This window comes from Varanus komodoensis, unplaced genomic scaffold, assembly GCF_004798865.1.
Source record: "Varanus komodoensis strain SLA01 unplaced genomic scaffold, ASM479886v1 scaffold11, whole genome shotgun sequence".
Taxonomy (NCBI): Eukaryota; Metazoa; Chordata; class Lepidosauria; order Squamata; family Varanidae; genus Varanus; species Varanus komodoensis.
The window spans coordinates 27,699,355-27,712,369 of NW_025335317.1; the positions used below are offsets into that span (position 1 = coordinate 27,699,355).

The following is a 13,015-nucleotide window of genomic DNA, read 5'->3' on the forward strand; positions in this document are numbered from 1 at the left end:
GAAGGACAGAGTGGAGCGTCTTGTTCGCTCCGGGGGTCACCAGCCACGCCTGGTGATCCATGTGGGCACAAACGATGTGGCCAGGCAGGGTGTGGTTGGGACCACCAGGGACTTTGAGGCCTTGGGGAAGAAACTCAGGGAGCTGAAGGCCCAAGTGGCCTTCTTGTCAATCTTACCTGTCTGGGGATTTGGGTCAGGAAGGGACAGGAGGGCCTCCGAGGTGAACGACTGGCTTAGGGTGTGGTGCCAGAAGGAATGCTTCGGGTTCCTCGACCACAGCACTTGTTTTCTTGCCAATGGACTTCTGGCAAGGGACGGGTTGCACCTCACGAGGATGGGGAAAAGGTCTTTGGAGATGCTCTAGCGAGCTTCGTCCGGAAGACTTGAAACTGAGCTGGGGGGGGTGGGTTCAGGCCCCCCAGTAACGTGTCTGCACTGGACAAGTGTGGGGGGAGGATCAGGGCTCTGGGAGCAGGGTTTTAGAGATACTGCAGGGACTGACAGGACTCCTACAGAGAGGGGCCAGGTATCAGGGAGGATGGGAGGAAGGAGGAGGCTGGGAAGCGGTGGGAAGGAGTTGAGGTGCATGTACACCAATGCTAGGAGCATGGGTAATAAGCAGGAAGAGCTTGAAGCTCTCCTGGGAATAGGAGGGTATGATCTGGTGGGAATCACAGAAACTTGGTGGGATGAAAGGGAAGTCTGGAATGTGAACATAGAAGGGTATCACTTTTTTAGAAAGGACAGAAAGGGAAAGAGAGGTGGGGGCATGGCTTTATACATCAGGGAAGGGATAGGATGCAGTGAGATAGAATGCAGCACAGATGGGGATTCAGTAGAGGCAGTCTGGGTGAAACTTAGGGGTTTTGACATGGAAAGAGACCTGACAGTGGGGGTATGTTATAGCCCTCCAGGTCAACTTGAGACCCTGGATGATGTCCTGACAGATCAGATTCTAAGGATATCTCAGGGGAGAGACACAGTAATTATGGGAGACCTGGGAGAATTATGGGAGAATTAATCTCAGGGGAGATTAATTATTTCAATCTCCCGGATATTACTTGGGAGACTCACTCGGCGGTGACAGCCAGGTCACGTCGCTTCCTAGAAGCTATTGAGGGAGCGTTTTTCACACAGAGGCGACGGTGGGGGGGGGGGGGGGGGGGGGAATCCTTGACTTGGTATTGACCAATAGGGAGGAGCTGATAGATGAAGTACAGATTAGGGGAGCTCTGGATGCGAGTGATCACTCCATCCTTTGCTTTGAGATCAGGGGACTGGGGACGTGCAACAGGTCGAGCACGAGAAGCTGGGACTTCAAGAGGGCCAACCTCGGCCAACTGAAGGCCAGACTGGGGAAAGTCTCCTGGGATAGGTTACTGGAAGGTAAGCGAGTTGAGGAGGGGTGGATAGCACTCAAAAGGGAGGTTTTGGAGGTGCAAGCCTTGACAATACCTCTAGTCAGTAAGGTGGGGAGGTGGAGGAGAGTGCCGCCATGGATGCAAAAGGAGGTGGTTAGAGGGATTAGACGAAAGAGGAAGCTCCGTAGGAAATGGGTACTGGGCGAAATAGACAAAAGGGTATATCGAGAGGAGGAGGCCCGTTGCAGAAGGATTCTTCGCAAGGCTAAGGACTTCCCAAGAATATCAAGAGCAATAAAAAGGGCTTCTTTCAGCATGTAAATAGGAAAAGGAAGGGGAGACAAGTGGTGGGAACACTAAATAAGGAGGAAGGAGATCCAGTGACTGATATGAGGGAACAAGCACAGATGCTAAATGACTATTTTGCCTCTGTGTTCTCCTGAAAGCAGGACGGGGGATATCCATATAGGAGATTAGATGAGGCTGGGGACTTAGGGGCACAGATTAGAGTCACCCCCCTTGAAGTCTCCTGGCTCCAGATTGGTGCCAGGAGAAGGAGGAGGCCCTGCTGGCTTCCTCCTCCTTTGGGTGACATGCCTCCATGCCTCCGCCGCTGCTCCTCCCGTGGCCTCTCCCTCAACCCTCCGTCCAGAGTGGGGCTGCTCTGGGGGGGCCTGGAGAGCTCTCAGCCCTCAGGCACCTCACCTCTTCTTCTAGCAGGGTCACCATCTTGCACCGAGGGCAAGTGTATCCCTGCCTCTCCTGAGGGAGAAGGGCGAACATGTTGCAGCTGTCGCAGCAAACAGCAACCCCCGTGACTCCCGCCAAGGCCATCTCCTGGTCTGCCATGGGTATCCCTTCCAAGACCTTACCTTGGTCCCCTGCCTTGTTTGTGCTGCAGTTCCTCTCACTTGCCCAGTTATCCCAGACGAAAACCCACTCGCGCGCACACACACAAGGATAAAATAAACTTAAATTTAAATTGGAAGAAAAACAAAGCACAGCACAGCACAAACCAACCAAACCAAACAAACAAACAATCAAACCCCTGAGTCTCAGGGAAGGGAGTCTCCGGACAGCCCGGGCCGCAGCCAAGGGACGCAGACAAGGGACGACGCCCCACCCCTCTGCTTCCTCCTGGCCCCTCTAGCCTTCTGGCCCTGCCCCCTTCCTCTCCGCTGCTCCTGGCCCTCTGCTCCCCTGCCCAGCTCTTACCTTGCCTTTGCCAGTTCCCTGGCCTCTCAGCGCTCTCTCCCAGCCTGTGCCTCTGCTGCTCTGCTGCTCTGCCAAGAGGCCAGAGCCAAAAGGGCTTGCAGTGGCTGAGCGTGGCCTTATCAGTCCCTCAGGCCAGTGGCCCTGCCTGTCCGCTTCCTCCTGGCCCCTCTAGCCTCTCTGGCCCCGCCCCCTTCCTCTCCGCTGTTCCTGGCCCTCTGCTCCCCTGCCCAGCTCCTACCTTGCCTTTGCCAGTTCCCTGGCCTCTCAGCGCTCTCTCCCTGCCTGTGCCTCTGCTGCTCTGCCAAGAAGCCATAAAGTGTGCAGTTTAAAAATCTCCATTAAAGTATAACTCACAGACCATATCATTATCAAGTTTGATTAATTTTGTTGCAACCTACTTAATCTCTTTGGGCTACTTGCACATGGTAAATTTCTTCCTTTCAAAACACATGGTGAAAATTTCCAGGCTTCGTTGCTTACTCCCAGTATTATCAATTATCCTAACACAAGTACCACTGAATAAGTGAAAGATTTTTTAGTCTCCACTGGATCAAATATAATGACTATTTTATGTGCAATAGTATGATCAGAAGAACTTTTCTAATGTAACAAAATTCCTTTGTCATATATATATTATAGTCATGTCTCTGCTTTGCACTCTGTATTTCCTCCTCTTTTTTGGTGGAAGTACAATGCAGATGTATGGAATGATGGCTGTGCTCTTTTCAAAAAGAACTGTTCTGTAATTTGAGTTTGTGAATCACATTTATTAAGGAAACCATATTAAGTGTTCACTTTTTTTTAAACCAAACTTATTTTTCCCCACGAAGGAACAACTTATACCCACTAATTCTGATTTTCTATTTCATGCTCTGGCTAGGCAGCTCAGGTTCAAGTAAACCTTCCATGTTTTGGAGTCAGCTCAACATAGCTGGCCCCTGCAACTTTTTTGGGGGTCACTGGGAACATTTGGAAATTTGAGACACTTTAACAAAAATGGTTCCGCTGAGTAACCTGCACAGTCTTAAAATAGCTGCTGGAGATGCGTACACATTGTAAAATCTGTTCAGATTACATTTCACAGATTGTCAGGTGACTTCCATTCCATCATCTGCTATTTAATGTTTGTTTGCAGATATATTTACATGCAGAAATGTGCAAATCCCTCCAACACACAAACACAGATCCCCCAAAATGCATATTTTATGCTTTAGCCTATGTAGGAAAGGAATATTTTGGGTTGGTGTTTCTTTATTTTCAATATTTTTCTATGACTAAAAGTGTATACATTTAGGGGCAATAAAAAGAGTAGTGGTTTGCAAGTCTGTGGGATTCACATGACATGGGAAACGCTCTGAAATCTGTGAGTCAGAGTGTAAGAAATTCAAACTCTATTAAGCCTTCCGGAGACAACAGTGATGGATGTCTAGAAATCTCATAAATAAATAAATAAAATGAAAATAAATAAAACTCACCTGATTTTTTAGACAGTCCTATTGAGAGTCATAGCATGACTGGTTTGTCAAAAAGGTGCATTTCCCCAAAAACAAAATGGTGAAACTGAAAGTAAAGGGACCTGTCCAAGAAAATAAGTCATGTTTCTTAAGAGTATATATTGTATGGCCATTCAGTCAAGCTTTTCCAGCAGTGCCGCCATGGCAAATATAAAACATATTCTTTCCCCTGTGTGGGAAGGGCCACAGGACAGAGGTAGGGCATACACTTCCTATCCAAGCAGTCCTGAGTTCAATCATTGGCATCTCCAGGTAGGCCTGAGAAAATCTGTTGGGCTGGATGGGCCAACAGTCTGACTGGGTTATAAGGGAACTTCCTTTGCTCCTATTTTGTTATTTATTTATTTAGGATATGGCGCTGGAACAATTAGCCAGTCTACAATGCCAATATAGAGTAGATGTTTGGCTGCCTACAACTGATAGTTCATTCTGTTTGTGCTCACACGCTTATCCAGTGAGCACCGCAGGAAGCAAACTAGCTCCACGCACACTTTGTTCCTAAGTTTGCTCAAGATATAATGTGTAACCCAAAATCCTTGGAAAGCATTTTGCTGAGATACCAATTTCTTTCTTGGAGGCCTTTAAGCAGAGGCTGCAGAGCCATCTGTTAGGGAGGCTGTATTTGCATCCTGCACTGTACATCTTGATTGAGCTGGGGTTGGACTGAATGGATATGAAGGCACCTTCCCATCCTCTTAATTTAATGATTCTAAAATATGAACGTTGTGTCCATGATGCTTTGTTTCATGATGTGTGCTTGAGACATTATCATTTGAGGCTTGAGGTACTTGTGGAATTCCATCTGCCATAGCAGGTAGCAAGAATTGCATGTGGTGTGTATTAGCTCTGGACCATAGCATTCCTGTTCTGCATTGGAAGCCTGACAGCACATAAGAGAAGGATGGTGTGAGAATATATCTGTTTTTGTTCAAAACCATACTGTCTTATAGTGGGAGTACTTGTATACGTATGTTTAAAAGTTTGCCACGTGGAGAGAAGAAGACTGAAGGTAGTGCAAAGATGCAGAAATTCTGTAATTTGCTTTTGGACTCTGAAGTTTGGAGATCATAGTTGTGTTGACAAGTGTCTCATGTCCCTCTCTTTTTTTCTAGGTGAATGAAGTGCGTTATGCTACTTCAGACATGAGTCCTGTGGGCACTTCAAGTGTCTCCCAATACGCATGTCAAAGGAGGACAACCTTAAATAATTATAACCAAAAATTCACGGTAATGCACACAGTTTTATTCTCAATCTAGATTTTCAAGGTAAAATACAGGGACTTTCAGATACAGGTTAAAGACCATAGGTGGATTGTTAGTATAGCTGTCAGGAAGCAGCAACCATGAAAAGGATAAAGCACCAATGACCATCCTTTGTAACTAAAAATGTTGGAGGCACTTGTACACATTGCTGGACATCATGTATGCATAGCTACAAGGTTTTTCCCTACTTGATCAGCAACCTATTGAGGAAAAGGTATGCTGATTAGAGGGAAAGATCCATGCAGTTTGAGACCATAATTCTCTCACTGCTTCTAAGGAGACTGAGACAATAACCTAATTAAATGCTTTATTTAAGTCAATGCTGGCCAATCATACTGGCATAAAAGTAGAAATGAAATATATTCAGAAATCTGTAACAAAAGAAACAAGCATAGTCAGAATACTATCTATTCAGGATGTGTGATTTAGCAGTAAAAAGTTGATTCCAAACTGATTCTTCACTTTCAAACTCAAAGTACCCACACATGACTTCAAGTGGATCCTTCTGCCTCCGGGCCAGCTGCTTGACATGCCTGACACTTCTCATCGTTCTGTCCACTTTAGGTAATACTGGACCATGGGATTAGGGATGACAGATCCAACTTCCCCCTCAATAGCAGAGTCACTTTTCCTACCCATGAAGTCTGAAGCTGAGCGACTCTCAGTTACAACCTGGCTTATCTGTGGGTCCATTGGCTTTGGCATCCCAGCTGCAGATCCTAACCCCTCCTCCTCATCCGAGTCAGAATGTATTCCCCCATTCCCAAGAAGGCCCAATTCCTACACCCTTGGCATTTACCTTAAGGTCCCCAGTGTAAAGCCTATGAGCCTTTACAAAACCTTTATAATTACCCATTTAAAATATATGCATTATTTTATGAAAATGATTATATATGGAAAATGCAAACCATTTTCCAACATTTATACATAGCGTTCAAGAGAAGCAGACTGAACATCAAATAAGTATCCATTTGAAGGTGGCATCTACAAGTCACCTGTTCAAATATTGAGTGGGTGTAAGGACCTTAATCCATTGTATTACAAGAGGTGAGTGTTTAGTCTCCCAGTGTTGCCATAGCAGTCTTTTAACTATCACAAGGTCACATTCATAATAACTATTTGTTAATTTCCATAAAGCAGGGAAATAATTTAAAAGAAAGTGTACATTAGTAAATATTCAAGATTATTCCAGTGCAAGCTTTATCTGTGTAACCTTCTCTTGCAAAAAAGCGAGTACTGAACAGTGCCAACAGTTAGGTTTAAAATAAGTATTGTACACCAGCTGGTTAGCTGAATTAGACAAACCCTTATTAAAGAGATGTGGAATGTCCATCAGATAACAAAGTAAACATTTTTGCTCAGTAGGATGCAGTCTAAGATCCACAGATGTGATACACAGCTGCGAAAGTGGCAATCCACTGATTAGGAATTTCATGGGGGTTTTTACACCAGTTTTTCAAATTCCTAGAAAGGTTGAGAACTCCTGGATTATTTATTTTACACATCATCTCAGCATCATAGAGTCATGCTGTGTAGGGAATGAGAGAGAGAGCACTTGAACAACTTAGTTTCTCTACCAAATAAACTTGACTTGTAAACTGGTATTTCTGTAACAATAAAGATCCCTTTTTGGATCTGAAGACTAATGAATATAATAATGTTGACTATCATGTGGTTGTAGAATCCTAGAGGGCCTTGTAGGTCATTTAGTTCAACCCCGTTTAATGAGATACCAAACAGATCCACAGGAAAAAGTACAAATGTGCACATGCTAATTTACATAAATTATACCACCTTGCTGTCACTAGCTGCAGCCCTAGTGGACCACTCCTAAACACCATCTCTGCATGGCAATAGAGCATGGGTCCTCAAACTTTGGCCTGCAGGCCGGATCCTGCCTGCCATGCCCATTTTTCTGGCCTGCCTCAGCGGTTCTGGAGTTGCCACGTGCGCACCCCACCCCTGCTCCCTCCCTGGCCCACGAATGCCACCAGCACCACCTTTCCGGCCCGCGCCCAGCATCGGCACCTTTCAACTGGCCCCCTGGTGAAAAAGTTTGAGGCCCATCTCCAGCCAAAACCAGCTGCCCCAGTTACCATACATAGTTAATTCATACGATCAGTATTTTGCAATGATTAGCTGTAGAAAACCATCATGCAGAAAACATGCTGTTGCTTTTGTACATGGTTATCTTAACCTACACATCTGGTGTCAAAACAACTGGCTCCAGGCTTATCTTTACATATTCTGACCTTCCTGACAGGTTTATTTTGTATTTTGGACTCTCTTATGTCTCTCTGATAGAACCCTAAGTAATTGATCATGTTGTTTGGTCACCAGGAAAGATTTGTATTCTTCAGACATGAGGCCCCGATTAGTGTTTTAGGCTGCAACAGCACTTCATGCAGCTCACTCCAGGTGTGAGGGGCTCAGGACAAACTACCTTTTGGGAGAGTGCCTATTGGACCCAGCGGGCAGTAAAGTACAATAAAAGAGAAAGCCCATCCATAGTGGACAGATATGGGAACTTTTCAGGGCTCTTATGGGTTTAAATTAAAAAAGGAAGCTGTGTTAGGAAGGCATCTGATGATTCACAATCATAATAGTAAAGTCCACAAAAATAATACATGCATTAGTCCTTTGTCAGTTTGAATCAAAAGTTTAATTTTGACTGAAACCTCCCCTCCAAGTAATTGAGAGTTTTTCTGTGCATGGCTGTTAACTGACTATATCCGCTTTCAGTTTTACCACAGGACTGGAACAAGAGTGTTTCTTTTCCTGTTTCTCTACCATATGACCTCTAGAAAACACTGTGGTATACCAGAGTAGCAAGAATACACAAGAGGAAATTATGCTTTCTTACACTTCCATAAGTAAATACTACATTTTTAAAGCTCTTTTAAAACAACAACAACCTACTCACTGAAAGAGATAGCTAGACACAGAATCAAACCTTAGGTCAAGATGTCACCATCATTATCGTTACTACAACTACTACAACTACATTTCTATACTGCCTGTTGCTAAAGCTCTCTGGGCAGTTCATAACATTTAAGTTCAGCCAGCTCAACCCTGCTTAGCTTCTAAGATTAGGCACGTCACTCTGTATGGAAGCTAAAGAACTGTATCCAGGAAGTACATGAACCCTAAAGCCTGTCCCTAAAGAATCAGAAACTGAATTGACCTCGGACAATTAAGAGTGGCTATTCATTCAATAGGCGGTTAGGGGGCTAGATACATAGATATGGATATATAGCAATAGCCCCCTTCTCTGTAGGGATGTACACCTCTATACACACAGCTCTGTTCTGTTGTTCCAGTGAATGAGCATATGTCAGGGCTGTGACCATGTTGCCACCCCATGCATGTTCATTCCACATGCACAGAAGCATCTAAAATGAGCTTGGGTCTACATTATAAACAGGTTTAGAAGTAATTGGAAACTGCAGCTTGGTGGGGGAGACTAGAGATCTCTAATAGGTCATTCTTACCATGCCTGCAAATGACAATTTGCACAGTTCTTTGAGAGAAGCTGCAGCAAGGCAAATTGGAATAAAAACCAAATAAATTCAAGAAGTAGGTGTATGCCCTAACATGACCAGTAATTTGTACTGAGGCCATCAAAACTCTTTCAGTGAAGAAAAAATGCAAGAACTGTACTTGTGATGAGGATGTTCAGCATACTAATCATTTTAAGTTAGATCTTCTGCCCTACTGTTTTTATCTGGGGCTGGTACCTTTGGCTGCAATTTATATGCTTAGAACAAAGATGTTCCATAAGATTATTTTCTGCACAAATACAGAGTGGCAATGAGGCATCAGTATAATTTACTTATACAAGCTGTGGGCAACCAACCATTAAATGATGCATTGTCTCTGGCTGAATGCCATGTAGCCTGCAAATTAGGTCCAAACCAGCTTGAATTATGTGTTGGTGTTAGCATCTTGTTAAAACCACTTTATGTTAAGATATAAATATAGTCTTTTCTTTTCTTGTTTTTCCTTTTTTTTAGCTTTTTATGTTAGCACTCTAGTCTGTGTTGGGTCATACGAGGATTTTTCACTTAGAAGTGACCTGTGGGACTTTGAAATCCCATGTTTGAGCTCCCTTATAGAAAAGGAACTGCTTTATAAAGGCAATTAAATGTGACATTTCCCATACTGTCAAGTCAGGCAAGAAAACAGATGCTTTCTTAAAACAGCTTTCTTCTGGTGTAACAAGGCTTAAGAAGCCTTTTCTTACAAGTCATGATTTTTGACAAGGACTTCTGCTAGCTTTTGTCCCAAATTGTGACAACATACATTTCACATTTGAAAGGATCTTTAATTGTGTTGTGGCCTTTTTAAGACACATCATTTGAGATTCTGTTGCTTTAGCTCATGCCTCAACTTGGACAGATCTGGTTTTACCTCTGATACCTTACAAATGCTGAAGCCTTCTGCATTATGGACTGATTACTATTACAGTACTGTACTATGTCAAGACAGAGCAAATAGAGAAAGGACTGTATAGATTTGACTAGGGCTGTTTCTCAGCTGCTTTGCCCACCTTGAAAGTGGCTGCTCTGCTTTGTCTGTATGTCAGGTGTGAGGGAGCAGCCACCATCCCAGGAAGCCCGGTTTCAGGCTGTTTCTTGTATGTTAGGAAAATTTAGATTTCCTGAACTTTGGGAAATTTAAAGTGGTTGAAACCACAAAAAAAGCTTTCTCCTTTGTTGCATTGTGGGACTACACTTCTCGTGGACAGCAGTCACACAGAGGAGAGTTGCTGAATATCTACAGAGAAAAAACATTGCTACAATGAGGGAGTATTAGATATATGGGTAACTGTGCATGCATAGGATCACCAAGGGATGAATTTTATTCCACATGAGGGAATTTTCCTTAGAAGAATCCCCCCCCCCCTTTCTCTCTCTCTCCACAAAGCAAGATATGCACAGGCTGGCTCCTCTCCTGTCATGCTGATCTTCTGTAGACTCTGATGAACTTTAAGCTGTGCCTGCATGGTCTAAGAAGGCAAAAATACCAGATACTGTGAATACAGTGGTACTTTGGCTCATGAACTTAGTCCGTTCCACGACTCTGGTTGTGACCTGAATTGATCGTGACCCAAGTTAAATTACGCCATAAGCTCCAATGTAAATAAGGTTAATCCATTCTGTAAATATTTTTTAATCACAGAAATCTGAAACACAGTAACAAAGAACAACAAAGTAAAGTACAGTACAATACAGTAAAGAACACTAACCTGGGTGCGGGGGAGGTGATTGCTTGGAGGGAGAGTCCACACGATAATTGTGCGTTAGCGATTGTGCTGGAGGGGGGAGATGGCCGCGATCGCGATCGTGCTTGTGCAGGGAAGACGGGTGTGATCGTGCTCGGGGGGGGGGGGAGATGGGCACGATTGCACTCGTGTGGGGAAGATGGGCTAATCGCAATCGCAATCGCGCTCGTGCAGGGAAGATGGTCACGATCACAATCGTGTTCATGCGGCAACGTGGCTGCGATTGTGGCCATCATCCAATGCGGATTTTGCAAACTGAGGAATTTTTTTCCTGAAATTTCTGTTTGCAACCCGATTTGGTAGTGAACTGAGGCATTTGTGAGCCGAGGTACCACTGTACTGTCAATCTTCTGTTTGTTTTGATGTGACTAGTTTGTCTTTTAATCCTAAGCAGACTTTCTGGGTCAGACCATGATGTGAGTAAGTTAGTGATATAGCTTCCGTGTACCTCTGTGACAATATACCGAACTACTTCCCAACAGAAAGATCATTCCTCCAGGTTCTCCTTTTGTTTGAGAGATGCAGTTCTAAATAATCTTCCAAAGTGAGAGCAGTTATGAAACATAAACTCACAGTGTGCCATTCTATACAACCCTGCTATTAAATATGAACTATGGCAAGTGTTTGGGGACATTTTTTTTCATATTTGGCTCTTTCTCCCATTCTCTCATTTTAGTTTTAGGGCACAATCCTATCCCATGTTGGCTGGGGAACGCTGGGAGCTGTAGTATTTTTGGTCGGTCTAAACATGGTGGGCATGTCATGAGCAGAGCTGGCTGGTGCTGGAGGTCAGACTAGATGGTCCGGGAGACCCCTTCTGACTCACTCTGTTTCTATGTTTCTATGCATAAAATTGCACCTTTAAAAGGTTTAAAATGCAAGATGATGAGTGGGAGTGCAGAATCCAGAGAGCTCTGATAACAATGGTAATGATAATAATTAAAACAATTTATTTAAATAATTGATACATTCAGAACCACACAGAAAAGTAGCCTCTAGAATTTTTTAATTGATATTAATTGATATCCCCACCCCTTTGATCTGTGAGAAGTTGTGTGTCTGTTCATAGAGAATTCATGGACCTATTCATAGGTCAATTCATAGAGAGCTATACATGAGTGTAATTATGCTACAGGTATGTAAGTGGTTGCTAGAGGTTGGCCAGACCTGCTGGCTCACTGAGTGTACAGCATTTTGCTTTGCCTGTTGTGTGAGCGAGTCCTCTGACATATAATATTTTTTAAAATGTAGCAGATTTTGTAACTTGTAGGAAATTTGACAACTGGCCAAGTATCTTCTTGGGTGATGATGGGAAAAAAGTGTCCAATACAGGGGAATCACATGACACATTTTCTCTGCAGATTGTTTGATATTTTCCTTTACTTCTGTAATGAAACATTAATATGGACACTGCCTATTCTGTAACAGCAAATAATTCTTTTTGCATTAAGGCACCACAAGCACGCTGCAGTTCCATCTCCTCCCATAAGGCACAGTTCAAGCTTGCTGTGTGATTTTTATGAGGAAAAATAAACACTATCTTTCTTCCCCCACCCCACCCCAAAAGGGTTGGTTGGCTTATAATATTAATGCTGAAGTGTAATAAAACTTAGACAGACATTTTTCTTATAGACAAATACAATTTAATTCTGAGAGGAGAAACTAGTTAAGTCAGAAGCAAAAGGTGGTGGGATCCTGAGGCTCATTGCAATTGCTTTTGAATTGCGCTGGCCCCAGGCCATTACTCATGATAATAAGAAAGTGGATGTTTGAATACAGGCAGAATACTTGTTGTCTGGCTATACCTAATGATGGGGAGTTTTCCCCCTTTCCATTTACTATTCATTTCATTCTTTTCAAAAAGTTTTCTATATCACTGACTTTGGTAAACAAATAAATTATTGTTAATGTTGTTTAAATCATATAACCTGACACCTTCACTTTACTTTACAATCCAGTTTGGGTTCTTACAGGTAGCAAAATACTGAAGTGGATATATCTTCTAAAGGACATATTCCTTGTACTGCTGAGAGTCTTTAGGGAAACAAAATTCACAAATCGGCATGTCAAAACAGTGAAATAAAAATATGTTCTCTGTTAACCGTATCACTGTGCAGAGGTTGCTTGTTCTGGACAAGGGATCTATTTTATTTAAAATCTACTGAGGAAGCAACCTATGTAAAAAAATAAATGAGAAGGTTCTGAGTAGTATTTCTTCCCAAGTCCTATTCATGTTAAGAGATTGTTATACTTCATTTATAATAAGATTTCTAACTCCCCTCCCCCTCCAATGGGGATGGTCCAAGTGGCTAGCAAACCACAATAAAGCAGAATGCAAAATAAAACTGGTATCTCCTGAGAGTCTGAGCAGGCTCCCCC

At 43.3% G+C, this 13,015-nt stretch overlaps 1 protein-coding gene across 1 annotated transcript in view; it reads left to right on the forward strand.

The window, feature by feature from the left end:
- The window catches only part of DNTT (DNA nucleotidylexotransferase), a 136,617-nt gene that overhangs the window by 14,498 nt on the left and 109,104 nt on the right, over window positions 1-13,015 (forward strand). The window contains exons 4-5 of the mRNA XM_044420036.1: window positions 44-61; window positions 5,231-5,316. Coding sequence (XP_044275971.1) covers window positions 44-61; window positions 5,231-5,316 — 104 coding nt within the window. The remainder of the gene's footprint in view (window positions 1-43; window positions 62-5,230; window positions 5,317-13,015) is intronic.